The following is a 27,953-nucleotide window of genomic DNA, read 5'->3' as shown; positions in this document are numbered from 1 at the left end:
AATGTTACGGTAAAGTCTGAAGTATCCCAGTTTCCTATAAATAGGAAGGCACCATGAAACCCGCCTGACGTCACGTCATTGTTGGCGGTGACTTTAGCGAAGCTGATCTCTGATCAGTTTTCAGTATAACCAAGACACGCATATGCACGATGTTTAGAAAGGCTAAACTGAAAGCAGATCGGGAAACGGAAACGGAAGTCGTGGCAGCGCATACGCGCCTTGGCGCGTTGTTAGAAGCTGTTGGCGCCACGGTCATAATTTTGTTGCTTACTGTCAGTGCTAGTAGTACTGAGGTTCTGTCTTGTTAAAACTTTCAGATATTTTTCTTTTGTTGTGGTAGCTAAAATCACCCTTTGTCAGCCATGACGAAACTCTCGGAGGGAACAATAGAGGTATGGTTTATTTTTACAGCATAAATATTTCGCTGTTTAATACTGCAAGCTGTAGAAGCTCAATGTAAATTGGCGCCGTCTACTTAATGGTGTCTTTGTTTAGGTGGAGTTGTTCGCTATCGTACATTTGTTTGCATATTTTTGCATCCGCTGTAATCAGAACTGCGAACGTTGTTCGACGGTTGCTTAATTTGATATTAGCGGTTATTTACGTTTGTGTCTTCTAAAAACTGTGATTGTACCAAAATGTGTTAAAGTCAAGGAGGGAAAGGGTGGTTTTGTTTTCGACAATAGTTGTATTAAATGTAGAATTTATTATCTGAACGTGTTTGTATTTATAGGCTCTTTCAAATGGCACCGGTGTCAGCGACGCAGTGCTTCAGTTGGTGGTGAGTAGCAGCTTATTTAATTATTTTTTTTTTTTTGAAAATGTATATTTAATATTACACCATTCCGTCAACAACCACATCTATTTAAATGAGATGGGATGAATTCTGCAAAACAAAGCTGGATTAGTTCTAGATCATTCCATGAAAAATCAGTCCGTAGTCCCCACCTAACTTTTTTTTTTTATTGGAGGCCTGCACGGTTTTATCTTCAAGCTGGTTTCTGTCCCTGAACGTATGTGTAGTGTGTGGGGTCGAGATTTTGCATCAGTTTTGAGCCCTCTTAACTTAGTTGCTAAATATACGTACAGGGCTGAAAAACTGCTGTCGGTTCGACTGTTATTGCCCGCGACAGGAGCACAAACAAACAATGGGACACTGGATTTTCTGTCGGTTTTCCGATTATTTACTGAAAAAGTAAATAATCAAGTCACACAGTTGGATGCTCTGTTGGGAGTTTATCGCTTCATTCCACGTTCAACTTGTGGCAGTCCTTTTTACTGAATTTATAAAAATCTAAATATCAAACTGAGGTCTTTCAGTTCATATCTTATAACTTGTTTTGATGGCCCTTGACAGTTCCCCCTGAACACATACTTTCCCGTGGTTATGTTACGAGGGCTCAAACGTGTTTAAAAATGGTAAAAGATTTGGTTACATTTTTTTAGGGACTGACCCCTCTTAAGGGGCAGGTCTGACAAATCACTATAAGACTTCAAAAGGCTACAGTTTCTTAGTTAAAACCTCTCTCTGAGCAGTAACTTTACTTAAGAGGAAAGACTACAGAAAAATCATCCTTACTGAATCCATCTCACTGTAAAAGCATCTGGGAATACGGAGTACAGGCCCATAGGCAATAACTAAATACCCTCTATACTTTAAATAATGCAATCACAGAATGTGCAAGTTTACATAAGGGACACAATATTGGTCAAAAAATGTGTGTTTTTTTTTTTTTTTTTAATTTATTGAACAGTTTTATTCATATATTGTTTTTCAGAATATTCGCAAGCTCGATGGAGGAAATGGTCCTTCTCGCTTTCGGGTGATGATGAGTGATGGAAGGCACACTCTGTCATGTAAGGTTTTTATTAAGTTTCTTCACTGATGTATTTTGCATTGAAGTTTTAAACATGTTCATGTACCCATTTTAACCATCTGTTCTAAATTATTGAGAGTCACGAGTTTTCGCTGACAAATCTCTTACATGAAATTACATTTTAATTGGCTTTTTAAAAAGATGGTCTACTAAATTGACTACTTGCATGGGGTTAAACACTAAGCTATTGCTCTCAAGAGGCTCATAAGTAGGGGGAACCTGGGTCACTCTTGTCTGACTTTCCTCTCTTAAACCGTCTGCAGCATTCATGCTCTCCACCCAGCTGAACCATATGGCTGAGGAAAACATACTGGCCCCAAACTGCATCTGTAATCTGAAGAGACACGTGACCAATATACTGAAGGATGGAAGGTATACACATTTTCTGCACATTTTTTTTTTTAACGTTCTCGACTTAATGGAAGCAAACAGGCCTTAAAAACACTTAAATATGAATAAATACGGAGCAGAGGGCTGTTTTCTGTCATTAATGGACATGTCTCATTACAGACGAGTAGTAATCATTTTGGAAATTGATGTCATTAAGCCTGCAAAAGATGTTGCCGGTAGAATAGGAGACCCTACTCCTTACACTGAGGGTAAGTCTTTGAAATATACTTCATTGATATTACAGCAGTGCTCAGTGAATACGCTTATGAAGTGGGACTAATTTAGAGATCCATTAGTCACACATAATGGGTCATACTGTTACTGCAGGGTAACACTAATGTCAGGTCTTTCTTACAGGGCAAAGCAAAGGCCCACAGTCAGCTCCTGTCCCTGAAAACCGACCCCCGCTGCAGCCACAGAACAGAAATGAAGGTGAGTGAAAGGTTTATTTTAATCTTGAAAATGAATTCAAATTAATGAAATCTTAAGATTTGTGTGTGTGTGTGTGTGTGTGGGGGGGGGGTCATTGTGACATTACCCATTGGCTTTGGATTCCACATTTTGAAGGTTTAACACTGTCAGCAGTTACCTTTATGTGGATGAAAGAGTGAGATTTTTAATCTATCTACTAATACTAGTTTAGTGAGCACGCGGCATTCATAAACTGAGTGCAACTCACAGACACACACACTGGCTCATTAGTGCCAAGGAAGGGACTAAAAAAAACGCTGGAATTTCACTCACCTAAACTGAAGCACAAAGCTATAATATTAATCCAATAATCCATTAAAAACGCTCCAAATGGCTCAGACAGTGCACATAACGTAAAAAGGTTCAATTTAATGATTCAGAGTAGTGGATGAGACCTAGTAGATTCCAGTCAACTGCAGCTGCCTGTGTTGGTACACCTGCCAATCAATGTGGTGTTACCCCTAATCCAGGTGGTTCAGTTATGTAAAAAAAAATCCCATTCAGAGTTGTTGTAAATGGGGAAACTTTCCTTGGTGATCAAAATCTTTTTTGTACGAGGGGTAGGGTGTAGCTCAGGAGGTAGAGTGCTGCATAGGATTTTTGTCTTTTCTTTTTTAATGCTGCAGAATTGGGCATTTAAACTTGACTCCGTTTTGTGACCAGCCTCAAGTGGCACCTGGAGGAACTTCAACTTTTGCCATGTTTACTTCAATTTTCAGCTCTGGAGGTTGTATATGGGAACAGAAAAACACACTGAGCATGTAGTACATAAAGGACCACCAGGTGGTAGCATTTTTCTGTTGCTTTGTGGTATTCTGGGTGACCCACAGATTTATAGGACTTAAGTAATTTTGACAACCCCATTGTGAAATATTTTTCTTTTTGGCTGCCTCAAATGTCCTATTATTGACACACATCTTCCAACTGTCTTGTTTCATGTTACTGTGTAGCCTCATGAAATTCAACAGCTACTTGAGCTTGTCTAGATGGAGAGCTGATTGTGCCTGCGTGTGTCAATCACCATGTTTATCTTCCTTTGACTGAAAACGCTACTGAACAAACACGCAGCAACACAGACTCGTAGGAGAGTGTGAAAGAGATGAATGAAGTATTGAATTTGCTTTTGAAACACTGTCACTTGATCATGTCAGAGATGAGCAGTATATCACAGCATAGCGGACAAGTTGGACCAGGTGAGGTGTGCAGTCCAGCTATCATAAGGGTTTTGCTGTCTTCCAGTGTGTCATAGCAGGTATTCATCCCTCTAATCTGCCGTGTGGGAATTGAGGTTGTGGCAACCACCCTCCTCATCAGCACAGTCATTGTTCATTTCTCTGTGTGTGCTGCTTGATCTGGGGGCTTAATTACCAGAAGTGCAGTGGTTGGCAACGTGGGAGGACTTAAGTGGACACTTTGAACTCTAATCCTCCGCGTGAGACGCACACAAATCAAATGTGCAGCGCTTGTTCAAACGGAAAATCTCAAAGTCAGGCTGCACCGCTCTCCGGGGGAAGAGCAGCTCCAGTTTGTTATAGCATTTCACACTCTGCCCTGATTCTGTGAAATGTGAATCATCCTTCTCACCAAAATGCTGGATCACACATCGCCAACAACTTGGCTTGACAGGATTTTTGTTTCCTGTTTGAGTTGTTCCTGCTTGCTAGTTTCAAGAGTCAGTGATGGTAAATGTACTTTTAAGTCAATGGGTTGTTTTTGTAGGGTTTTGGGGGGATGGACTTCTTTCTCATGATACGAGATAATTACAGTGATCAAGCAACTGCAATCCAAAGAAACTGGATGGTTTTTATCTTTTTGTAATTTGTCTCTGAATAATGTGCCTCTCTCATGACTCTTCATCACTGCTCTTCATTGATCATTTATTTTTCTCCTCATTCCCTCAGCAGTGAACAGAGGTTTAAACAGAGACTTTGGGAAGAAAGCTCCATCTGTTATGCCAAATACTCCAGGGGGAAGCTCCAAAGTTGTGCCCATTGCGAGCCTCAACCCCTACCAGTCCAAGTAAGTATGTTTGCCAGTCACGTTAATCTTTAAATGCTATATATATTTGATATTTCTGGGTCAGCAAAAGGCATTGTGTACATATGGCAAAAAACTGAATGTCAACCAAAAAAGTATTCATATGAGGAAAGGAGGCCATCATTAAACCAGCTGTTTGTCAGTGCAGTTAGGAAATGCAAAATTAATACTTGGGAGATGCTGTTTGTCATGAAATAGCAGAAAACCAGGGAACAGCTGGCACTAAAACTGCTTTTGAGTCATTAATCCAGTAATTTTGAGCCCGACAATTCTTAAACATTATTGCAGTATTTTTGCTAAACCCTAAATAAAGTAGAAGGTATAAACTTCAATTACATTTCAATCCTTAATTTAAAATAACCAAACCCGTGTTTATCACACTGTCTTTGGGCTGTGTAACCGGAAAGAATCCACTTGAACAGAAGAACGTGCAGATTCCCTGAATTTATACCCAGGACCCTCACTGCCCTGGGGCAGCAGTGCTAACCACTGTACCACTATACTGATAATGGAATTCAGATGTCCAGATCCATAACTTTGGAATAAGGATGGGATCTGAGGGGTGGCTTTGTGGGGCTCGGTACGAAGGGGGACTTGCCGTGGGTGTCGATGGTGATTGGTGGAAACTCTGGACATATCCTGGGGCCCTTCTCACTGATTGCTTCAGCTGTGGTGCCATGACTGATGGAAGTAATTATGACTCTAAGGTTCACAATTCTGTGACACACAAATGTTAAATAGCCAAGACTTTACACGACAGTGTTGCATGGAACACGTGTGTTTGGAGAACTTTTTGGAAGGTCAGTTTCAGTCTTAAAATGGATTAAGGAGATTACATCCCAATATGAATGTATGCATGTTAGACTGCACAAGCCTTTCCAGCAACCAACACAGGCACTACTAACCATTGACCAAATCTTACAGAGGAATGCCAGTTCAGAGCTCATACTGCTGGCACAATTAACTTAATATTAGGCTAATTAAAGTACATCTGTTATTTTCTTTCTAAATGGTAATCAGAATGTCTGTAAAAACCTGTTGCAAAAGAAGCAAGTAAATTAAACGGGTTTAATGATGTTGTTGCTCAGTGATATTTATGCAAAGGTCTTCTAGGGACAGATGTTTAAAAGGTCACAATACCAAGTGCATGAATCCCTACATGTGTGTGGAGCTGACATCTGGGCTCATAAGGTGCCCGAAAAATGAAGAATGCGGAAATGATGAGCTCAGATTCGTCTTTTTTGTAATAGGTGGACGATCCGCGCTCGTGTGACCAACAAGAGCTCCATTCGTACGTGGAGCAACTCTCGGGGGGATGGCAAGCTATTCTCCATGGAGATTGTTGATGAGAGTGTAAGTGTATTTGTACTCTGACTGTTAATTTTTGTGTTTAAAAACAAAAACAAAAAAACCCACCAAACATCTCCTGATTTAGAAACAATTTGGATGTATGTTTTTTGTTTTAAATTAAATATTTATATTTTTCCACAGGGAGAGATACGAGTGACTGGTTTCAACCAAGAAGTGGACAAGTTCTACAGTCTTATTGAGGCTGGCAAGGTGAGATGTTCCTTCAGATAATGATTCAATATGTCCTAATTATTATGCCAAAACCGCCTTTTACTGCGCCGTCAAAGACTGATTTGGCTGTAGATTGTGCTATCAACAGCTGCCAGTACTTTGTGAGTTAAAACCACAGAGACTATGAATGAGTCATCTGGCTGCACTGTACCCATACAATAAGCTGCTTATGATCATCTGCCAGCCTTTGTTGATCACCCCCCTCCCTCCCACTGACTGCCTGAAGTCCTATCTTGTTTGCTCCATTCAGTCAGGTGAAATGCTACCCAGATCTCTGATTAACATGTGGTTCATCCATCTGTGTGGGCCAGGTCTACTACATCTCCAAGGGCTCCCTTAAGCTCGCCAACAAGCAGTACACATCAGTAAAGAATGACTATGAGATGACACTCAATGGCGAGTCCACCATTATCCCCTGTGAGGACAGCTGTGATGTTCCCATGGTGCAATGTGACTTTGTCTCTATCGGCGACCTGGAGAACAGAGACAAAGATGCTATTGTTGGTAAGGAGCAGAAGTAACAATCTGGACCGGAATTTCTGAACCCAGCATGTGTCTTTAAGGTCCCACATAACTGTGTCTGTTCCTTCTCTTGTTCGCACAGTTTATTTTGAGAGGTGAACTGATAAACAGCCTGCAGCCTTTAACTGCAAATAAAGGGCACTTTGTGTGAAAAATAAGTCAAAAGTGCCTTTGCATATTCCTGAAATATTATCAACAAAAAACTCAAGTCTGGTTTTCCTGCTGAAAATTAGACTTGTGATAGTTTATGTTTTGATTTGTCAGTGTGTTTGTGGGTATTTGCAAAGTCCAGTGAGTGAAGCTGGCAGGTTGAAACTCTCAAAGTGCAATACTGTTAAGAAGACGGGCTGTATAAACATAAAAATTTAGCCTGTAGTCCTCATAAATATATGGCAAAGGCCGATCTGTTCACCAATTCTTCTCGTCAGACAATATCCATTCATTTCATTAAAGCCTCTTAATCCTTCCAACATGTCCCCCAAAAAGTACAGAGGAAAAAAAAAAACTGGACATCTATCGCATGAGAGAGGTGTGTCATGTGTGTCTGAGTACCTCAGAAGTTGGAGACATAATCTAACATGCAATGAATTAATTTGTATTGGTGCAAGACTGTCATCAGACAAATGGTTTGTGACAGAGAGAGACACAACCTCACCTAGGAATTGGCTGCGCAATCAAGCAGTCGGTAATTAAGAGAAGCACAATAATCAGTGCAGCAAAAAATCATAAAGGTACATCAGGATTTTTTTCATTAAAAGATTTCGGAAAGTCTCAACTGGCTAAAATTAATTCTGAAAAGAAATCCTTCACTATGCTGACATTTTTCATTTTAAAGTAGAAAATATTGCATACAGCTTGCTACACCTGAAAGAGAGCATGTTTCTAAGAACACATGCAATCATTTTTTACATTATTTTTAAATCATTTGATTTTTGATATTGGGAAACCATTCGGTAGAAGCTTGATTATTCAGAATGGGCATATCTAAATCGTTGCGATTGACATTTTACGCCGTCTTATACAGCAGTACTTTAGGAGGATGATATTTTTAAATGGTAGCCATGTTTCCCCAATCTATTTCATGAGACATTAATTCAGATGTTGTCTTATGTAACCGGAACAATAGAGCAGAATTGCATAATGCAGTGCACAGGGGAGCGATAATGTAATTTTCAATCGGTGAGCAAACTGTTCACCAAACTGCAGGTGACTATGTGAGGCCTAAACGCATTACATTTCTCTTAACTACTGTGTATTACAAAAAGCACAAATCAACCAGCCGGTGTTCCGAGCCCAGCTCCAACAGAGGGGTTCCCGAGCGCCCAATAATAAGTGATCATAAGGTGAGAATAAAGTCTGAATAGGAAAGTCGAACTGGATATGCTGGGAGGTTGAGGTAATTACACTATACGAGCAGACAGATAAAAGTGGTATTAATAAACCTGATGACAGTAATGGCCTGTAGTGCAGATTGACTTTGGGCCCTATGGTAAGAAAATGAGAACCTGCTGTCATAGGTAAAGTGAGGCGGTAATAAGAAGCTGGCTTGTAATTCTTTCAATGGAAATTGCTTTTTGAGTAACTTCTCTTCTGCCTGCTAGGTAGCATCGAGAAGTTTTGTAGTGGTTAAATGTGTTTAAAATCCTCGGTGGCTCAGAGTTGGGGTTTAAAACTGACTGCTGATGGAGATGCCAGTGCTGTACCATTATAGATCATCTCTTCCAGTTTACTGTGCTTGATTGCGTTAGTCAGTTAAAGCCCTTTACTGACTTCTCTCCAATATTATGGATGCAAGTTCCTGGCATGCTGGCCTCTGACGTCATGAATGAATCGCCAAGTGCCAATTTGTGCCGTAAGCTGTGGGACATGGAATGACCTCTGTGTGTGGATGTAATTGTGTATGGGGAAAAAACAAATCAGACACAGTATTTGTTTGTGTGTTGTTGTTTTTATGTTATGTGTTTTGTGCTAGATACTTGTAACTCTGCTGTAGGCTGTGAATCACAAGGATGCGGAATAGAAAAGCAAATGCTCTCTGTTGTGTATATCCTTTTACAGATGTAATTGGAGTGTGCAAGAGTGTGGACGACATATCCCGCCTGACAACCAAGTCCAACCGTGAAGTGTCTAAGAGAACACTCAGTCTGATGGATATGTCTGGGAAGGTGGTGACTGTCACACTGTGGGGAGAGGAAGTGAGTATGGACTTGACAAAAAGTACAAAATGTGTAATGGAACGTGTGTCTAGAGTTTTCAAATAAGTGGTGAAAGTCATTAACAGGTTTTCAGTGCATCAACATGTTAAAGCTTTCTTCTCAGAACAATTTTCTTTCCAAAAATTAATTGTTACCTGAACTAAATTTAAGCAGATGGTTTTATTCTACGTAGGAGGGATAAAAGTAGTTGGTGTAAATGATAGGTACTGGTCTAAAGCCAGAGCCCATTGACTTGTAAAGCAAATGCCTACGCTAAATCATCCTTGTGTGTAGCTTTTAATCCTTAGTTTTTGGTTAGAATTATGTCAGAAAGGCATTGAATGAAAAAGGTTCTTCAGTGCACTCGGTGGTCACAGGTGAACAGCTCTGAGCACTGATTTAACAGTGTGCATGTTGCGTGATAGAAGGCGATAGATTTGAAGTTATTGACTACATTTCCTGTCACTGTGTGATAAAGTAAGCGCGCTCTTGCAGTTGATTTTTACCTGTGGCTCAGAGGGACTGCGCTGAGTTCACCACCAATTCTTTTCCTCCAGACAAGAAGCAGTGTTCCCTGTATTTGTTCGACAGTTACACTTTTTCCAGAGGGATTCAGAGAACTGCACAAGACGTATAGTTTATAAAGAACAATAGAATTGCCAAAAATCAATTGTTGGGGATATTTTCCCCTATATATGATAGCTTTACTGTTGCGCTGCTCTTCTTTCTTTGGTTTTATGAGCTGAACAGCAAGTGTGTTTATAGTTTTATCTTGTTAGAAGGCAAATTATGTTTGACATTTGATTTTTATTTATTTACTTTTTTTTTTTTTACCCTGCTGCTGCCACTACTGGGGGAAATCAGACCTTGTAATCTTTAGTTTCTAGTTTTAAGGCAAAAACAATTTAAAGTTATGGTGAAACTAATTGAACCCAAAATGAAACCACATAACCAAAACGATAAAAATATAAAGTGGGGATGCTGTGTAAAATGTACATTAAAAACATACATAAAATTACATGCAAGTCTAATAATCAAATGTTCAAACTGAGAGATTAGTGGGGGAGTCATTTGGAATTTGATAGTATCAGTATAACTCAACATCTTGACACAGGGCCATGTTTACCACTGTGTAGTGTCCTTTCTTTTTTTAACAACACTCTGTAAACATCTCAGAACTGAGACCAGCTGTTTGGGAGAGAATCGTTGTCCCGTGTTTGTCTAATATAGGACTCTAGCTGCTCGACAGTCCTGGGTCTTCTTTGTTGTACTTTTCTTTTTATGATGCTCCAAATGTTTTCAGTTGGTGAAATATGTGTATTGCAGGCAGGCCAGCTCAACACCAACCGTTTTCTGCTATGAAGCCATGCTGTTGTAATATCTGCAGTATGTGTTTTAGCCTAGTTTTTCTAAAATATGAAAATTAAAAAAAAAAACAAACAAACATATATAGCACATATGTTGCTCTAAAGCCTGTATGTACCTTTCAGCATTGATGGCATCCTCCCAGACGTGCAAGCTGCCAATTCCACAGGCACTCATGCACCCCTATACATTCAGAGGTGCAGGTTTTTGATCTAAGTGCTGATAACAAGCTGGATGGTTCTTCTCCCCTTTAGTCCAGTGACACAGCATGCATGTTTTACAAAAAGAATTTCCAATTTAGATTCTTCTGACCACAGAACAGCTTCCCTGTTTGTCTCGGTCCATTTTAAATGAGCTTTGGCCCAGAGAAGACAGCAGTGTTTCTGAATGTTCACAAATGGCTTCTTCTTCGCGAGAGAGCTTTAACCTGAATTTGTAAATGGCATGGCAAACTGTTCACAGACAATTTGAGGAAGTGTTCCTGAGCCTATGGAGTAATTTCCATGACCGTCTCATGCCTGTTTTTAATGTGGTGCCGCCGGCCTGAAGATCATGGGCATCCAATATTGATTTTCTGACTTGTCCTTTGTGGACAGGGATTTTCTAAATCTTTTGATGAACCTCTGCCCATATTTATTTAAAACCATAAAAGATCTCTTTGTCCAAAAACACGTATATCTGATGTTGTCAGTTTGTAAAAGTGAAGGAGAAAGCAAATTAAATATTGTATATCTTTCTTTTCATAGGCAGAAAAGTTTGACGGATCTAGCCAACCTGTCATTGCCATTAAAGGGGCAAAGCTTTCAGACTTTGGAGGCCGGTCACTCTCTGCATCCTTCAGCAGTACTCTTATGATCAACCCAGACATCCCTGAGGCATATAAGCTCAGAGGCTGGTAAGTAGGCTCGAGTTTCATAGATAATGCAGTGTAGAAATTGCTCATGTGTTCTTGCAATCATACAAAGTGGCTTTACAGCAAGTGTAAAATGCTTGCTGTAAAGCATTTTAAGCATTTTTTAAAATCTGGTTTATATTTACTGCCATAAGGCTTTACTTATCTTTTTCACAAACTTAAAGACTGCTTCATAGATGCAGATATTGGTTACAAATAAAGAACTCTAAGGATTTAAGAGGCAGCTTGTATTTCCCAAGTTGTAAGAGTACATACACTGATTCTCATTATCAAGATTAGCTTTCCCCCATTAGCCACAATGTGGGGGTTGCTTCAGTGAAGCATTAGATATAAATGGAAATCATATTTAATCTATGAAAATGTGTCTTTTGCTCTTCTAATCGCCTTTCAGAAGAAACGAAATCCCGACTCATTTCTGTGTGATTATGTTGATTGTAGCATTTTTTTTTTCTCTTGCTGTGTGCGTGTGTTTGCGTGGCTATAGTGTGTGCATATGTATGTTGTTTGGGTGTTTTTTTTCACTTGAACACATACAGTTATGTGGAAATTAGCCATAAAGTCTTTGTCTTCATGGCTCTTTCTGCACATGTGGTCATGTGTGTTGACGCTTAGTTGAATTTATTAAGAGGTGGATGCTGAGTTATATGCTGACAGGTTTACAACATTTAAAAAAAAATGGGTTTTTTTGCATTATGTGCCAGGTTTTCAATTATCCCCTAGTGTTCAACATGACCTGAAATAGCCGTGCTCTTTGTGCGAGACGTGAGGTGGGTAGTATTTTTATAGGCTGCGCGTTAGTTTGTTTCGATTGGCACATGATTGATACATGAGGCAGTCCTCACATGGACTAAAGAGGGTGGTACTTAACCTTACTCTTGCACTGTGGCACATTAATGGATCTGTCCTCTGTATTGATCCTGCTTAAGCAGGCCGTGTCTGACCCCTCCTCACTGACATGAAGGCAAATGTCTATGTTTGTGAGTGGAGGGCCAATCGATTGTATCCAAAGGGTTTTGTTTATTTACCTTCCAATACCAGTGTCTGCTCCACGCTAAGAAATAAGACACTAAACAGTTGAAATTTATTTTGTGACAAGTTGGCGTAATCTTTTCTTCTGCCTTATAAAATGTGACTGGGTATTTATACTCGGGACCTGATCTGCATAATCGGAGCAGTGAAATGTGACTCTCCTTTTGCAGGTGAGAAGGCAGCAGACAATAAATTATGCTCAGTGGCTTTTTAATCTAATGTATAGGGTGATGGTAATTTCTTTATGATAGTTTTTGAACAGCCGCTGGCTTCTCTGAATATTTTAGATCTCATTTCTCAGAATGCCAACTACACTGAACCTCTCTGAAGTTGAGCATCATCAGGACCACTCTGGGGTCCTACGCTTTCTTTTACTTGTACACCATGAAGTCCTTAGTCGCATTTCCAGACCCTTGCAGCAGATTTTATACACTTACTACCAGGGCTGCACGATTTTGCATAAAATGAGAATCACGATTTTTTTGCTTAGAATTGAGATCACGATTCTCTCACGATTTTCTTTTCCAGTATAAATATTTATTGCGCTTATTAACTGCACATCAACTTTGTAACAGTTGAGACTGAACATAAAAACAATAAATAAACATAAAAACAACAAATGTCTCGCATTCTGTCGTTGCCGCAAAATGTTGTACTGCTTGAAATTCCGTCTCCACCGTTGCTCGACACTGCGTGTATAGAGCAGGTAGTGCAACAATAGAAAAATAGTTGCGGGACGGCACTGTGTAGCGTTTGTCTAGGGTCTTGATCACTTTCCTAAATCCCTCGTTTTGCACAGTGTTGATGGGAGCCATATCTTTGGTCAGGTGATAAGTAATAGCCTCCGTAATTTCTTTGTGCCTGCAGGAGTTCGACGGGTATAGGGAAGCGCTGTATAAGGTTCCCGTTATTGATGTTTGGGTGGTTGACCGGGACGGATTTTCTCCTGTCACTTTCTCGTCATCCCTGACGTGTTCTCCGTTGTTTTTTCCCTGCCAAGCTTCTGTATCACGTGGTATAAGGCTCCGCCCTTGTCATTTGTTGAGCAGGAAGAGTGAGCGCTTGTTTTCATGCAGATTACATCCCGGATCAAAATGCGGTACAATCGTCGTCGTCTTTTTTTTTTTTTTCTTTTAAATTGTTGTCATTTGGAAATGAGATCGCACATAAGTATGAATTGAGATCGCGATTTTCTAACGATTAATCGTGCAGCCCTACTTACTACATTCTCTCTTCCCTTCTCACGAATGGAATGATGCCAATCCTGACTCATTTGTCAAATGAAAAGCATTGACAAGCATTGGTACCATTACATAACTTATCTGAAAATGTAGCCTCAACTGTCTAAAGCTGTGCAGATGAAAATAATTGCTTGTTATATTGTATATAACAATTGCTTGTATGATATATTTGTAAAGGCTATATCCAAAATTACATCTAGGTAACATGAGAAGAAATTTCTCTCTTGTACCACTGATTGCTGTGAAACGTGTAACATGGATTTTGTGCTGTTGATAAACTTGGGCCATGGTTACAGACTGTGTTTCTCTCTTTCTGTAAGCTTGACATGAAATTCACAAACAGAGATAAGGGAAGGAAAAACAATTAAACTCTAAATTAATCTTTTGATAATTATGTTGTTTTTTTTTTTCTAATCTCGTACAGAAGAGAATCCAAAGTGTTCTCTCCATCAGCCAAAAAAAATTTTTTTTTTTAATGTGCCAAGGCTGCTGAAACATTGTTTTACTCCTGCAGAGGCATCTTAATTTGATTGTGTTTTGGCGCAGACCTTTGGGACCTTCTCAAATGAATAGTGTATCCTTGGTGAACTGTTGTCTCAAACTCATGCAGCATATTAGCAGTGCTGCTCAGTGCTTGCCAGTGGTCTTATATAGAAAGCTGAGTAGCATTCCTTTGGCACACTAATTAATCTGGGAGAGGCAAAAATATAGTTCAGGGCATATGTATTTGAATATTGACAGTTTTTATTTTCCATGTTTACCAAAATACATTCAAGCTAGTTACATAAAGCATCTGAGCTTGAAGTACAGATGACTTTAAGCTTGAATTTAAGGGCGTTCACATCCCAATTAGACGACAAGTTAAGCAATTAAAGTTCTTTAATGAGAAACCTTAGGGTTTTCAGGTGACCAAAAGTAATTGGACAACTGTTACAAAGGCCATTTATAGGCAAGTTTGGTGTGTTCCTTCATTAAACATGTAAAAGGATTAGATACAGTGCCAGTGGGTGATGGCACTGTGGCTACATCCATCCTTTATATACTGGTCTATAATCTCAGACCAGTCTAGCAGCATTGGGCAGAAAGACCAATACACAACAAAAACAAATGAAGGCCACTACAGTGAAAAGCCTGGCGAAGCATCACAATGCAAACCCATCCTTTCATGTTCACATGTTATTGACTACAGGCAGTCATTGCCCGCAAATGACTCTTGACAAAGTACTGAAATTGAGTAGTTTACTTATGATTATATTAATTTGTTATGGTTACAGAGGGTTTCATATATTTTGGTTAACCCTTTGAATTAAAGCTGAATTGCAGCTGTTTCTTCTAAACTATATTGGTGATTAAAAAGACAAAAAAATCCCTGTTAAAACATTTCATGACCTTGCTGTAGAATTCATTTATTTTAGTAACAATCCAGCACTAATATTCTTGGCCTTCTGTTAGTCTTAGATGTTTGTACCTTGTTCTGAGATTTAGAGTGAAGGCCTACGCCCTTTGCAGGAATCTTCAGAATCAGACTTCACATTAGCATTTCTTTGTAACTAAATGTGAAGTTTTGGTTGTCCATTAGGTGGCAACAGCACATTTAGATCGCCTTCCTGTCTTTTTCTAAAATGACAGGTGGTGTAGTCCCTGTTCTGACATTTTTGTCAGGTTTATACTCATTTTTTTTTAAGCTGTCAACCTCAGACATTCGTCATCAGCTCATTTAGTCACAGTCCAAACTGGCATTTTCTGTCTTGCATATTGTGACTACAGCATTTGGATTTGTGCATAGCGCATATGTAATTATGCCAGCTAAGATGCAAACAAATTTGAGCACAGTTGTGTGGAGAACATGATCTGTCATTGAATTGACTGTTATGCTGCTGATAACAATCTGAATACTTTAGGTAAAAATCCACAAGTCAGCCTGGAGTAGGGCTGCCACAAACGATTATTTTGATAGTCGACTAGTCACCGATTATTTTTGCAATTAATCGACTAATCAGATCATGCATCCATTGGACGTAAAACGTACAGCTTATTGCACCACCATGCATCTGCTCTTATATAACTATCATTAGCTTACAGCTTGAAGTGTTTAAGGTATGTGCTAACTAAAAATAAAGACAAGATGATAGTTTATTAAATTTTAATGAAATTTGCAGATTGTCTCTGTGAGTTTAATAAACTCAGCTGTCTGCTCCTTGCTATCTAAAATATAACGGGACACCGGAGTATATTCTCCAGCATCTCACACTTCTGATAATCAGTTGTCTGCTTGACGTTTATTCAGCTGTGTAAAATCTATAACTTTAATCTCAGCCAAACCGATTTACTCAGGAACAAATAAAAAAATACTGAAAAAAGCCAAACAATAAAATTTTTAAGTTATCTAAGTGACTTATATACGTTTAACCTGAGTAGCGAAAGACGGCGGTGGGTTTGAAAACGATTTGCCAGGAGTCCGGTGTTCTCACGGGCTCTAATGAGCCTTGAACCCCAGCTAGCTATCGAGCTAGTGGGTAACAGACGTCTCCGAAAACATCGGAGCGCTTTTGAAAATATGTGGTGTCTTGATAAACTGAGCAGATAATTGAAGTTTACACAGCTACATTCTCTCCTGAAAATATGTTAAATGTTTATTTTGTGACCCAGAAAGAATAATAAGAGTAATATTAAAACTAACTAGCTGCCGCCATTGTTGGAAACTGAGCTGGGCCGCGCTATGAATTCTGGGATAGGTTGGGCCACGAAGTATACACCCGGACCCATCCTTCAAATCTGGGGAAATGAAGGATGCATTTGTCGGGGTCTTCAAATTTGGACACTCTTCGTTGTGTCGCTGTAACGTAATCGGCCTACAAATGCGGGCACAGGAGGATGCGGTTCCTGAATTTGGACACAGCTACGATACCGGACGCTGCTTCTTCTTCTTCGGGGTTTAACGGCAGCTGGCATCCTTGTACATGCAGTGCTGCCATCTTCTGTTTCAGTCCGTTATTACACTCTTAAATCCTACTACTTATTCCTGCGTCTTTTGGGATCTTACAAAGCTTCAAACGGCGCCTCGACTATTAAATTAGTCAACGATTTTGATAGTCGACGTAATCGTGACTAGTTGACTAATCGTTGCAGCCCTAGCCTGGAGCCTAGTCTTCTATCATTACTTCATGTCCCTTTACCTGACATGTCCCCACTCCTGTACAGTGACACTTGACATGTCTGTGTTATGCACATTCATGCGTCTGCCAACCTCCAGCCAGATATCATGGTGTTCTTGTCTTACTGAAACCACTCTGCTCTAGGCCTGGATCTTTCCACTCTCACTTGTCTGTTGCACATTTTCTGCCAGACCGAATTTGCCCTCTTTTTGTCTTCTTTATCACAACCACTAATTTTTGTGTGCCATTTCTGTTTCCTGCAGCCGATTTTCTTTTTTTAAAATGAATTTGGTCACTATGTTCTTCTGGGTATCTGTCTATCAGGTTACCAGGGAAGCCATGTGAAGTCTTGCTATTCTGCAGTTTTTTCTTTTCTTAAATATTGTGTATTTGCCTTCTCTGGCGATAATTTCTTTAGAGACATTAATTCATGCCAAGGAATGCCATCTGTTTTTGTCATTTGATTGGTCAGGGGAAGCTTCTGATTGGATGCAGACAGAATTGGGTACACTGGTGAGGAAATTGGTGCCACTTTAAGGAATTGTTTACATTTGTTAGGAGGAGCTGGAAATCGACAACCTGTGTTTCGCTTGGGCCACAGTGTAAAATGTTAATGGGAATATTCTCTATTAGTCATGCTTGTCAGGAGCACAGCAAGTTCTCCCTGTATTTACAACCCGGCCTTGCCATTGTACGCTGCTCTGCCTTGTGGCCAACAGATTACTAAGCTGTATTGATCTTGGTGACCGTTTTAAACTGCTATTTTTTATTTTTTTTTCTCCCCCCCCCCACAAGTGCATTTTACCCTCATCCGTCTTCTCAGTCTACCTTGCCTTACCCCCTTTTTTTCTCCTATTGTCTTCCCTGAATTACCGGGAACACTAGATGAAAATGGGTTTCTGATATCACCGTAACAGCCCTGACCCTGGCCAGCTCATCAGTCCCTCTGCTGTTGATTCATTTCACAAGCCTCTCAGCCTGCCTTCCCCTCAGATGAGCTGTCCCTGCTTTGACAAACACAAACAGATTCTCTGCACAACAAAAATTTTTGTTTTTTAACTCAACTGTTAAATAGACAGCCTGCAGTCTGTTGACAGTCATGTGAACAGCAGTGTATTGTGCCTCCTGCCTGGGTTGGGATGTGTTAAAATGAATGTTGCAGTCTATAAGTGGGCTTCTGCACAGCAGTGTTGTGACGAGTCGAAATATTTTACATATAATTTTATCAACTTACCATGGTGCATTTACTTAAGGGAAGACCACAGATTGTGCACATGAACATGTTTTTCCATAACTGCATATGTATAAAGCTTTTTATGGCTCCAGAGGGAGCTATACAAAAATCTTATAAAGCACTACAAATTATGTCACTTTTCAGGCTGAAGACTGTTATAAAGAGCCCTATGATTCCTTATTTGGTGTGTAGACCAAAGGTTATCCCCCCCCTCCCCCGCTGAAAGCGCTCTTATGAAAAAGCCTGGTTGGGAATGCCTGAGAGTCCCTTGGAGACTCGGCACTAGCAGTATTAACTTTTTGACTGTTATTCAGCACCTTTACAAGTGTGATGTGATGGTTGGTTGGTATTGAATTTGTCCTGCCAGTCCTCCACTGTGAAAGCTGAGCGTATTTTGGCTATTGGAAATCAGAAAAAACGGCAAATGCTCAGTGCTGAAAAGATGCTCAACACCTTGTCACGGTACTGACGTTTTTAGAATCTGTAAAAAAATGCGCCACTCCCATTTCAAACTGTAAAAATGCTTTCCAGCTTAGGGGTAAAAGCCTTTGATGTATTAGTGGAGTGATCAAACTGTCCATTAGAGAGAACTGCATAGAATAAAATATGAGCTCTGATATTATCAATTATAGTTTTTCTTTTACTTTTACTGTCATATAATTCAGGAATCTAGTGAATGTAATACAAAGATATACTTAACACAGAGCTTTTATCATAAAATCAGTGACAGAAAATTAAATGACAGCTATTTACATAATCAAATAAGCCATTTTTTTTTATTTAAACTGGAAATATTTGTTTGTCAAATGTTTGTCTTGGTCCTTTGTGAGTGAATTTAAAATGCGTTGGCTTTGAACTATTAGTCTGACAAAATGAGAAATACACATTTTAATCACTTTTGCAAATTTGTAGTCCAAACAATTAACTAAAGAATAATCGAGAGCTTAATCAGTAATAAAACCATTTATTTGGGTCAAATCAGCAGTAACTGGTATTTGCTGTATTCTACACAGGTATGACAAGGAGGGGCACGCTATGGATGGACAGTCTCTGACAGAGGTGAAAGGTGGCAGCGGGGGAGGAAACACCAACTGGAAGTCTCTATCTGACGTTAAGACTGAGCATCTGGGACACGGAGACAAGGTACACGCACGCACGGCTTTGTGTTGACACGCTTGAACATTAAAGATATGGTAACCCCAATATTGTTATTCAAGGTTGCCTCTTTGAAGATATTCAAGGACACACTGAAAGGCCGCTGTTGAATCCCAAACAATAAATATGAAATGCTCGCAGTCAAAATGCATTTGTTATTAGAAATCCAAGGTGCATGCTGCATTTCTGTATAGGCTTCTGTATTGTAGCTTTTACTTCTAGCTCTGCTTTGCAAACCTGAAGCAAAAAGGCTTTGGAATCAGCGTTGTATAAAAGCACTTCACCAACACGTATGTGCGCTTAAACCGAATCCTACTAAAGTTCCTTATCCTAATGCAATATAATACATTGCCTTGTGGGTGTCCCCTCCATAGCCCTGTTGTATGTTCTTGGTGAAAGTCACATTTAATTCTAGTGCTGAATAGATTCTACATTGGCTTTATTCTTTGCCCATTTGTAATGTAATTCCTTGCCCTCAAATAAGTAAAGTAATATATGTTCTTCAATTTCCTCGTTTTTTCATCAGTGCTGTTGAGGGAAATGGAGCTCAGTGAGGTGTATAAATTCTCCAAAATGGATAATGTGACCTGTGCTGAGATCTTAATTTGTGTAGTTTAACATAATTTAACACATTAGTAATCATCACAGTATGATGAAAACGCCCCATAAAACTGGGACAATTAATAGATGCAAGCAATTATGAGGGGATCAATGAGAACAAGTTTGACACTGTCTGTAAAATACGAATTTAAGACTGTAAGGATTGATATTCTGGCTACGTGGAAGCTTAGGAAAGCAAAGAAATGCTTCAGACAAAGTATAGGAGTGAGACTGTTAAGTAAAATATACTTTAAGGAGTAATTGTGTTTTAAATAGTGAGCATAACAGTCAATTAGTGACCCCGTCAAACATCTACTGTGCTGAGATGAATGATTTAAAATTACAAATAACGCTATTGGTTAGCAGTGGTTTACACATTTGTCTCACAAGCAGAAGAGCTCCGGTTCGATCCCAGTAGGAGACGAGGTCCCTTTTGTGTCCTGTCTGGAAGGGCATTGAAGATCTGCCAAAACATGAGGAGCTACTTACTGTGGTGACCTCTTGTGATTAAGGGTGCAGCTGAAAGTATCTGTTCCTCCTTCGTCGTCCATCAATGCAACTTATTGTTAAAAATTGACATTTTTAACACAAATCTTCAGCCAATTTCAGGTGAATTTCTTTTGCCATTGGGCACATGATGAGGCTCGGTTTTGACAAATGAGGTTAGTCCGGTCTTTAACCCTCTGAGGCATCCTATACATAAGGGCATGGGGTCAGGCTTTCAAGGCCACACCCAGGGAACTTTCTTGCAATTAATTGTTGCCGTCACAAAGTCTTTGTGTGCCACAATCTCAAGTTTCCACATTGCCCCTCTGCCCTTTCTGACAGCAAGTGGTCACCCTCCACTTGTTGGCTTGACATCCCATTTGTAAGAGCCAGTGACAGGGCCAAAAAAAAAACAAGTTCTTCTGCCATGTTCCTACTGGTCTGTCACACGTTAATTAAAGAGGTATTTACTTGATTAATTGGAGCTCTTGGAAAACTAGTAGAGGTTGGTGTCAGGGTTATTTTTTTGCTCAATCAAAATAGTCAAGGATTTAAAAAAGAAAGCTTAGACATTTGCTGTGTGTTGAAACAAGATTTGTTTCCCCTGTATTTTCTCCCTGTCATTTACCTCACTCCTAAGGACAAGTGACATTGAGTAACAATTGTCCTTGAGCTGGAAGTTAATTGAGGTGATTGTATGTCATGTTATAGCCATGGTCAGTATGAACAGAAGAGCAGTTTAAAAATCATATTTTTATTGCACTTTGCTCTTGTTTGTATTTAAGTTAACCAAGTTATTATAGACATTTTCATGGTTTTCTGACATCTGACTTGAACATTATCGTTCAGACATGGAAGGTCAGTTGCTTTGCCAAGGCACAGTTATTCATCCTTCATCAAACCGTGGAAAAGCCAGACTTATGTTATGACAGGCTATTCTGAGGTTGGTATGAGGTGGGAGATTCTCCAAAAACAGTCAGCTTTTGGACTGCAACAAAGACGGAGAATAAAGGGACAACTAGAAACTAGGACTGTCAGGAGATTTGTTTCCATCGACTATGGCAAATGTCACTTGGTTGATGTTTTCCATGACAACAAAGAAAACTTCCTGGAAGCTGTTTACATGCAGCATGTTTCTCAAGTTTGAATCCGTGGAAAAGCAGCAGCTCCCTCAATAGTTGGCATTTGTCTTGCCATTAGCATTCGGGTTGGCAGTGTTAGTTATGCATCTGCTCCTTAGATGATAAGTTTATTTCTGACTATTCGCATATATCACTGCATGGTCCCAAAAATGCCATCTTAATATTAATTTTATCCTGTTTCTATTTTGGTTTGCATTAGTCAACATCCACAACACAAAGGTCATGAGAGTGAGACGTGATGAGTATGTCACAGTTACAATGTTTATACTTTTTTTTTTGGTCTTTTGTTTAGGCTGACTACTACACCTGCGTAGCTACGATTGTGTTTCTGCGCAAGGAAAACTGTCTTTATCAGGCCTGCCTGAGCCAAGACTGCAACAAAAAAGTGGTTGACCAGCAGAATGGCATGTTTCGGTGTGAGAAGTGTGACAAAGAATTCCCCAACTTCAAGTACCGCCTCATCCTCTCTGTAAGTGATTCAGCGTGGGTCCCCCCAAAAGCTTCTGGCTGTCTTTTCTTTCTTTCTTTTTCTTTTTAAGCTATGGCATCCACTTGCAGAAACATATATGCCCATGCACACATTGAAAGACCGTTTTCGTTGAATCCTGAGTCAATGATTCTTCTAATATGTCTAATAAATAATCTAATTATACATCTAATAAACTACCAGGCATCAGATGGGTGAAGATTTTGTAAATTACATGTCATGTACAAGGAGGAGAACGGTGCAATGCAGAAGACTGCTACAACTGTCACGAAGGTCTATCTGTAGCTCGACTGCAAAATTTTTTATTAAATCGGCTCTAATATGAAGTCCACTAACTAAAACTAGCACGTCACAAGTCTGCCACAACTGTGCACAGTCATTTAAAAGCGAGCTTCAAAGAACAATCAAATTGCTTCCAGCGAAAATGTTGTAGTTTCTTTTTTTCTTTTTTTTAAAAGCCCATCCCTACCTTTTATATTGCCTATTATATCCTGGGGCTCAATCCAATCCACCCCTTTTATGGCTCTGTCTCTGTGTTTAAACATATTCCCAATCTGCTCTTTGTGATTAAATTTAGAGATGTATAAATCCCATTCTGCAGTTTCTGTGACGCAGTGTAATGAAGACACATGTTGTATTCCCATGTGTTTAGTTACGTTGGGTTAATTGCAGCAGCTTTTCCGTCGGCATTACCATTTTACACAAAACTCAGTGAGCAACAAGCAGTGAGAGGCATGCATCTGAAATAGGCGGGTTTTGTTTCGTACCACTCACCAGTTGACTTATTATTATTTTTTATTATTATTATTCACAAGCTTTAGCTTAACCTGTGAGTGTGTGTGCGCGCTTTTGTGTGTTTGTGTCACACTTGCCGGGAGTACATAGGCTATCCACTAACTGTTATATCAAACAAACACCCTTTCACAAAATGTAAGCCAGGCTACTCTGGTCAATAGTTGTTTATGCATTTAACTTTTCCCCCCTTTATTATCCGTCAGGCCAACATTGCAGATTATGGGGACAACCAGTGGGTGACTTGCTTCCAGGAGAGTGCAGAGGCTATCCTGGGCCAGAATGCAGCTTACCTGGGGCAGCTCAAGGACTCGGTGAGATTTTCTCTGCTGAATGTAATACTTTCCTCTGGGAACGACCAGGGCAGAGCTAAACTTTAAGCTTCATGCTCCCCAAACATACACACACATACGTTTCTGTAGACAAATGCAAATATGTCTGAAACCTGTGGTGCTTTGTTTCTTCTATTTATAATTACTTAGAAAAATCAAAGTTTTTTGTTTGTTTGTTTGTTTTGTCAGACACTTACTTTCCTTTGCACTCAAGACTGTTTGATGAAACTGGCTTCTGATTAAAGGATTATATCTGAACTTTTATTTAAAATTCAGAATGAAGCTGCCTTCGATGAGGTCTTCCAGCATGCCAACTTCAACACTTTCGTCTTCCGTAACAGAGTGAAGCTGGAAACGTATAATGTAAGTAAAAATGGTGTGGTAGTGTGATAAAATGCCCAGGGTTTAGTCGTTGCAGCACAGTGTCAGACAGACCACATGCATTCAGAGGGGAAAAAAAAGAAATCTCGAGAAAAATGAGGCCGTGTCTCTGCGTCCCTGAACTACTGAAACTTCACAGCGGGAACATAAGAGGTTCTGCTTGTTTTTGTTGTTCTTCTTTTTAACATGGGAGAGTTCTCCCATTTTGACTGGATGAACTGAGTCTTAAAAAAAAAAGCCGTCAGAGTGTTTGTCCTGGGATGCTGCTCATTTTCAGTGGCTTTGTGAAGGATGCACGCACAGATTAGCTGCGGTCAGTATTTCCTGTAGGCCACACAGATAGAGGTTTGTTTTGAGGGAAGCACATAAAAGAATTGATTGGGCTGGGACTCTGAGCAGGAAGTCTGGAGCCAAGCCAGAGACTGCATCCGCCTTCAACACACAAAAAAGGGCCACTGTGTCTGTCACATTCAGCTCAGCATCCTAACTGCCAATGGCACTGCTACAAGCATGTATTGGCTTCTGTCTCCACACCCCATATTCCTTCAACAGAGACACCTGCAACCCCTCTTTGAGTTTATTTTCTACTTCTCAGCGCTACAATCCAGCCATTGTGTCATGCTCTCGCACATTGTTGTGTACTTTGATTTATAGGCTTGGTGTGGGACAAAGCAGGTTCTTAACAGTTGATAACAGTCCGCTGTAACACAGTGTGACTTGCATATTGACCGGACCCCTCTAAAGAGCATCATCAGAATATTTCAGGGAATTACACTCTTCGTTTTAACCGAATGAAGTTCCCCTGTAAGGAGTGTAATAAAATTACCTTCTGTAATGCCAGTAAGACAGTGAAACACACCATCAGCACATTTAAAGGTCAGTCTAGCTATAATCACATGTTAGAATAGAATCCATCACATTTTTAGCCAAATACACAGATGCAGTGCAGTGCAATTATTCAAATTAAACCTAAGAAGGTAATTAAGCACTGGCAATTTAGATAATTATTGGATTATTTCAGTAATTATTGACTTATTAAGTATCGTTGCCATCATATCCTTTGTATTTTATAATGCTGGTAAAGAAAATGAAAAGTTTCATGTCATACTGTAGGAAAATGTGATCCTTTTCCATTTTATTGCTATTTTTTATTACATCTTTCTCCTTTTATTTTTATTTTTTTAACTGGTACAAAATTATTTTTTTTGTAATGTATATGTACAACAAAGTAGAGCGCCTTCTCTGATTGTCACACTATTTAATGGTTGTACAGTTAAAACAGAGTTTGAAGGAGATGTTTGGAATTAACGATGCGAACGGACTCAAATTAGAATGAAGCTCATACTAAAATAAAAAACAAAGACAGGGTTGTGGGATGTTGCTGGTGTCAAAGTCAAAACCTGAGGTTGCCATTATTAATCTCATTGAACTACATTTATATGCATAAGGTCTTAAATAAATAATATTATTGTCCTTTTAAGAGCAATATGGGGGCTGTGTAATACTATGATTAATTGGTGAAACTTCTTAATTATATTTATCATGCAAAAATAGTGTTATGCATAATTTAATTTAATGTAAATCTGTAGATTAAATACTTTGATCAATTGTTTATTTGACCTCATAAATATTTCAAGTCAGTACTTGACCTTTTACTTGCCTGGAACCAAGTAGCTCTAGAGTTTTTATTGTAGCTTTTCTCCCGCATTGATCACTACTATTCCAGTTTTAAATAGAAATAGCTGGATTTGAAGGGATATCTCCCTTATTTTGCCCTCATGAGTTCTGTCTGATGGGATGTGGCGATCTCTAATCACACACTTTGGGGCTTTAGTGCAAGGTGAGGGGTGTGATTTTAGAGAGGAGCAAAGTAGTTTCTGACACTGATTGTTCTGAGCACAGCAGGCTTTTTACTCCACCACCACAGATGAGTTGCACTCATCCAGTTTTCCAGTCTGGAAGGAACTACTGGTATAACACTGTGCCAGGATAAACAGACTGTATATAAAAGGACATATCTACCATGATGTCACCTGTTGGTAGTTGAAGTTCAGTCTGTCACCTGAGGGACACTGCATGCACATAGTAAAAACTTGCCAATCACAAAGTAGCCCTGGAGTAAAGCAAATGAATTGCCCAGCCTTGCACTACGTGAGACTACGTGACTCTTATAGGGACAAAAAACAGCATAATGTTGTAATAAATAGGATTGAAGTCTTTCTAGGAAAGCGTTTACTGGGGTTATAGGTGAGCAGTGCACTTGTTCTCCTATAGTAATCTCTATACAGTACATGACTTCATTAGCCTTCATTTTGAAAATTAAATAAAACACCCATATTTATATCTGAACTTGTTGCTTTTAGCATTTGTGAAATTTGGCCTTCCTGTGCTAAAATGTGCACCGTGCAGGGCTCCCCTAGGTCTTCTGCCCTGATTCTAACATCAATTTCCATTCATATGATTAAATTTGCGCAGTTTGAGGTCGCTTCATATTTGTCTGCATATTTCACTTACAAAAAACCAAGCATTAAGATCTATTGATGATTTCTTTTTTCTTAAAGACTTGGGTTCATATCCAAAGAAAAATGGTTTCTTGCCACCCACTTAAGCAACAGACAATCAGCGGAGACAAAAGGAGTGTAACCACTGTTTAAATGCAGAGAGTAATAGCCCTGGTAGAACGGCCTTCCTCTGTCTAGACAGCTATGGAGATGTCTAAGGCTTTAAATGTTCGACTCTGTCTTTCATTGGTAATTAATTATATTACATAATGATTTTTAGTCGTTAGCAAAATCTTGTTGAAAGCATTTACCATGGGATAAATGCCAAAGTCCAAATGGCTCTATATATTTATACAGCCATTTGGAGATATATCTATCTATATCGATAGAGACAGATATATATCGATATCTGTCTGTCTTTGTTGTATAGATAGATATCATACATACATATGTATGTATGTATGTATCGAACTTGATTTTGTATGCCATTTCTCATATGAATGTCATTTTCTTTCTGACAGGATGAATCGAGGATTAAAGCTACCGTGATGGATGTAAAGCCTGTTGATCATAAAGAGTATAGCAAGAGGTTGATCCTGAACATAAGGAAACTGGCGGCTAACCACTAGGAACCTTTGACAAGTGTTCTAGTTTTGTTTGTCCTTGCAAATCTTTCATTTTCTGTACAAAAAAAGGCTGTCACTGTGTTGTAGTTTTTGCTTACCAATCAGCTACGTCAAAATGATCTTTTGGTACTCTTTGTCCTTTTGTCATGATCATATAAAAAAGGATTTTCTTTTCTTTCTTTTTTTTTTTTTGTTATTATGTGAAGTCAGAGGAGAGAGTGGGTCAGTAAGGCACAAAAGAATAAATCACCACAGTGTCTGTCTTAAGTAAGCCACCTGTTTATGTGTATACTGTGGTCTTGTGGAGGTGGTAGCTGCTTTTAAGCAGAAAACCAGCAAAGTAGCAAGCACTCCTTTTCACCCTCTGACGTGCACTTAGAATGGCAGGGCTGGACCTGCACATGCCAGATAAGACCATTTGCTTTCCCACTCTTTCTTTTTTTTTTTCCTCCTCCGACTCTCACATACATACTTGCAAACATAAGCACATAGACACATGTACAGTGTGGGCCTAATGGGAAATGTACTACGTTCTGTTTTGTGTTAAGTAGAGACACATTTGTGTGTCCACTGTGTGTTTCACAGATTCTGTAGTTTTGTTTATTTGTGATAATTATCAGTTGGAATAAAGATATTTGTAATCACGTTTGAAAAAAAAAAAAGTGTATTCCTGTTAAGTGATGCGCATAATTAATGCAAAATAATGGTGCTTGGAACACCTGATCCTGGGCTGAACCTCTGCCCCTCCCATTTTTCTCGTTTTTTTTTTTTTTTTTTTTTTTTTAAAAGTAAACATCAATAACATGTGCGCCCCCGCCCCCAGTGTGCATTCAGGGGATTTATGCGAGAGCTGGTGCACAATGCCCTCCATCTCTAAAGGTTTTGCTCAGATGTGCAACAGATTCCCTGCAAACTTCACTTTCATGTTCTATTAAAGCAGAACATCAGTGAGGCTGCACCTTCCCATTTTTCTTGTGATAACATCTGGTTTCTGTTGATCGTTTCTGTTGCCTGTAGTGTGTTGAAATGGATTCGAGCTGTCTTGAAATGGTAAGGAAAGGTAAGTTTTACTTGGAGGGGAAACATGCTTGGAGACATGGAGGTTTATATAACCAGACCACTCCATTTCTTTCCAGATAGCTTTTTTTTTTTTTTTTTTTTTTTTTAAACCTCTATTCCTTTTCATTTCAGTTATTAGTGCTTTTCTGGATGTTGCAGTACATTCAGAGTATTTTCAGAGCAACACAACTTGGATGTAGCGTCAGATGGTGTCAAATGTAGACAGTAATGCTATATTCTGTTTAGTCTACCAAACACAAAGACATTGGGGCTTTTAAGGCATCCGAACTGATTTTTGTTTTTTATTCATGTGCTTGTACACTACTGTTGAGGATGAGGTTTGTAGATCTTGCAGCATCTCTGGGGACTTTGCTGTGGTGAG

At 39.4% G+C, this 27,953-nt stretch overlaps 1 protein-coding gene across 2 annotated transcripts; it reads left to right on the top strand.

Annotated features, from left to right (window-relative positions):
- The first annotated feature begins 99 nt into the window (after nucleotides 1-99).
- On the top strand, nucleotides 100-26,956 carry rpa1 (replication protein A1). Of its 2 annotated transcripts, none has more exons than XM_087851065.1 (17): nucleotides 100-392; nucleotides 734-781; nucleotides 1,779-1,857; nucleotides 2,141-2,249; nucleotides 2,388-2,476; nucleotides 2,625-2,699; nucleotides 4,643-4,757; nucleotides 6,026-6,128; nucleotides 6,267-6,335; nucleotides 6,668-6,860; nucleotides 8,937-9,073; nucleotides 11,185-11,333; nucleotides 19,024-19,153; nucleotides 21,686-21,862; nucleotides 22,879-22,986; nucleotides 23,281-23,367; nucleotides 26,408-26,956. In XM_087851065.1, the coding sequence occupies exons 1-17, from the start codon at nucleotides 363-365 to the stop codon at nucleotides 26,513-26,515; spliced, it is 1,806 nt and encodes a 601-aa protein (XP_087707191.1). In that variant the 5' UTR covers nucleotides 100-362; the 3' UTR covers nucleotides 26,516-26,956. The 2 variants fall into 2 exon arrangements, with proteins under 2 accessions (XP_087707191.1, XP_087707190.1); XM_087851064.1 differs by having other exon boundaries at nucleotides 101-392; nucleotides 4,640-4,757.
- The last annotated feature ends 997 nt before the right edge of the window (nucleotides 26,957-27,953 follow it).

The sequence above is a fragment of the Neolamprologus brichardi genome, chromosome 14 (assembly GCF_056152115.1).
Source record: "Neolamprologus brichardi isolate AB-2024 chromosome 14, ASM5615211v1, whole genome shotgun sequence".
Classification (NCBI taxonomy): Eukaryota; Metazoa; Chordata; class Actinopteri; order Cichliformes; family Cichlidae; genus Neolamprologus; species Neolamprologus brichardi.
The sequence above is the reverse complement of the archived record's forward strand: the minus strand, read 5'-3'. Positions and strand labels throughout refer to the sequence as shown.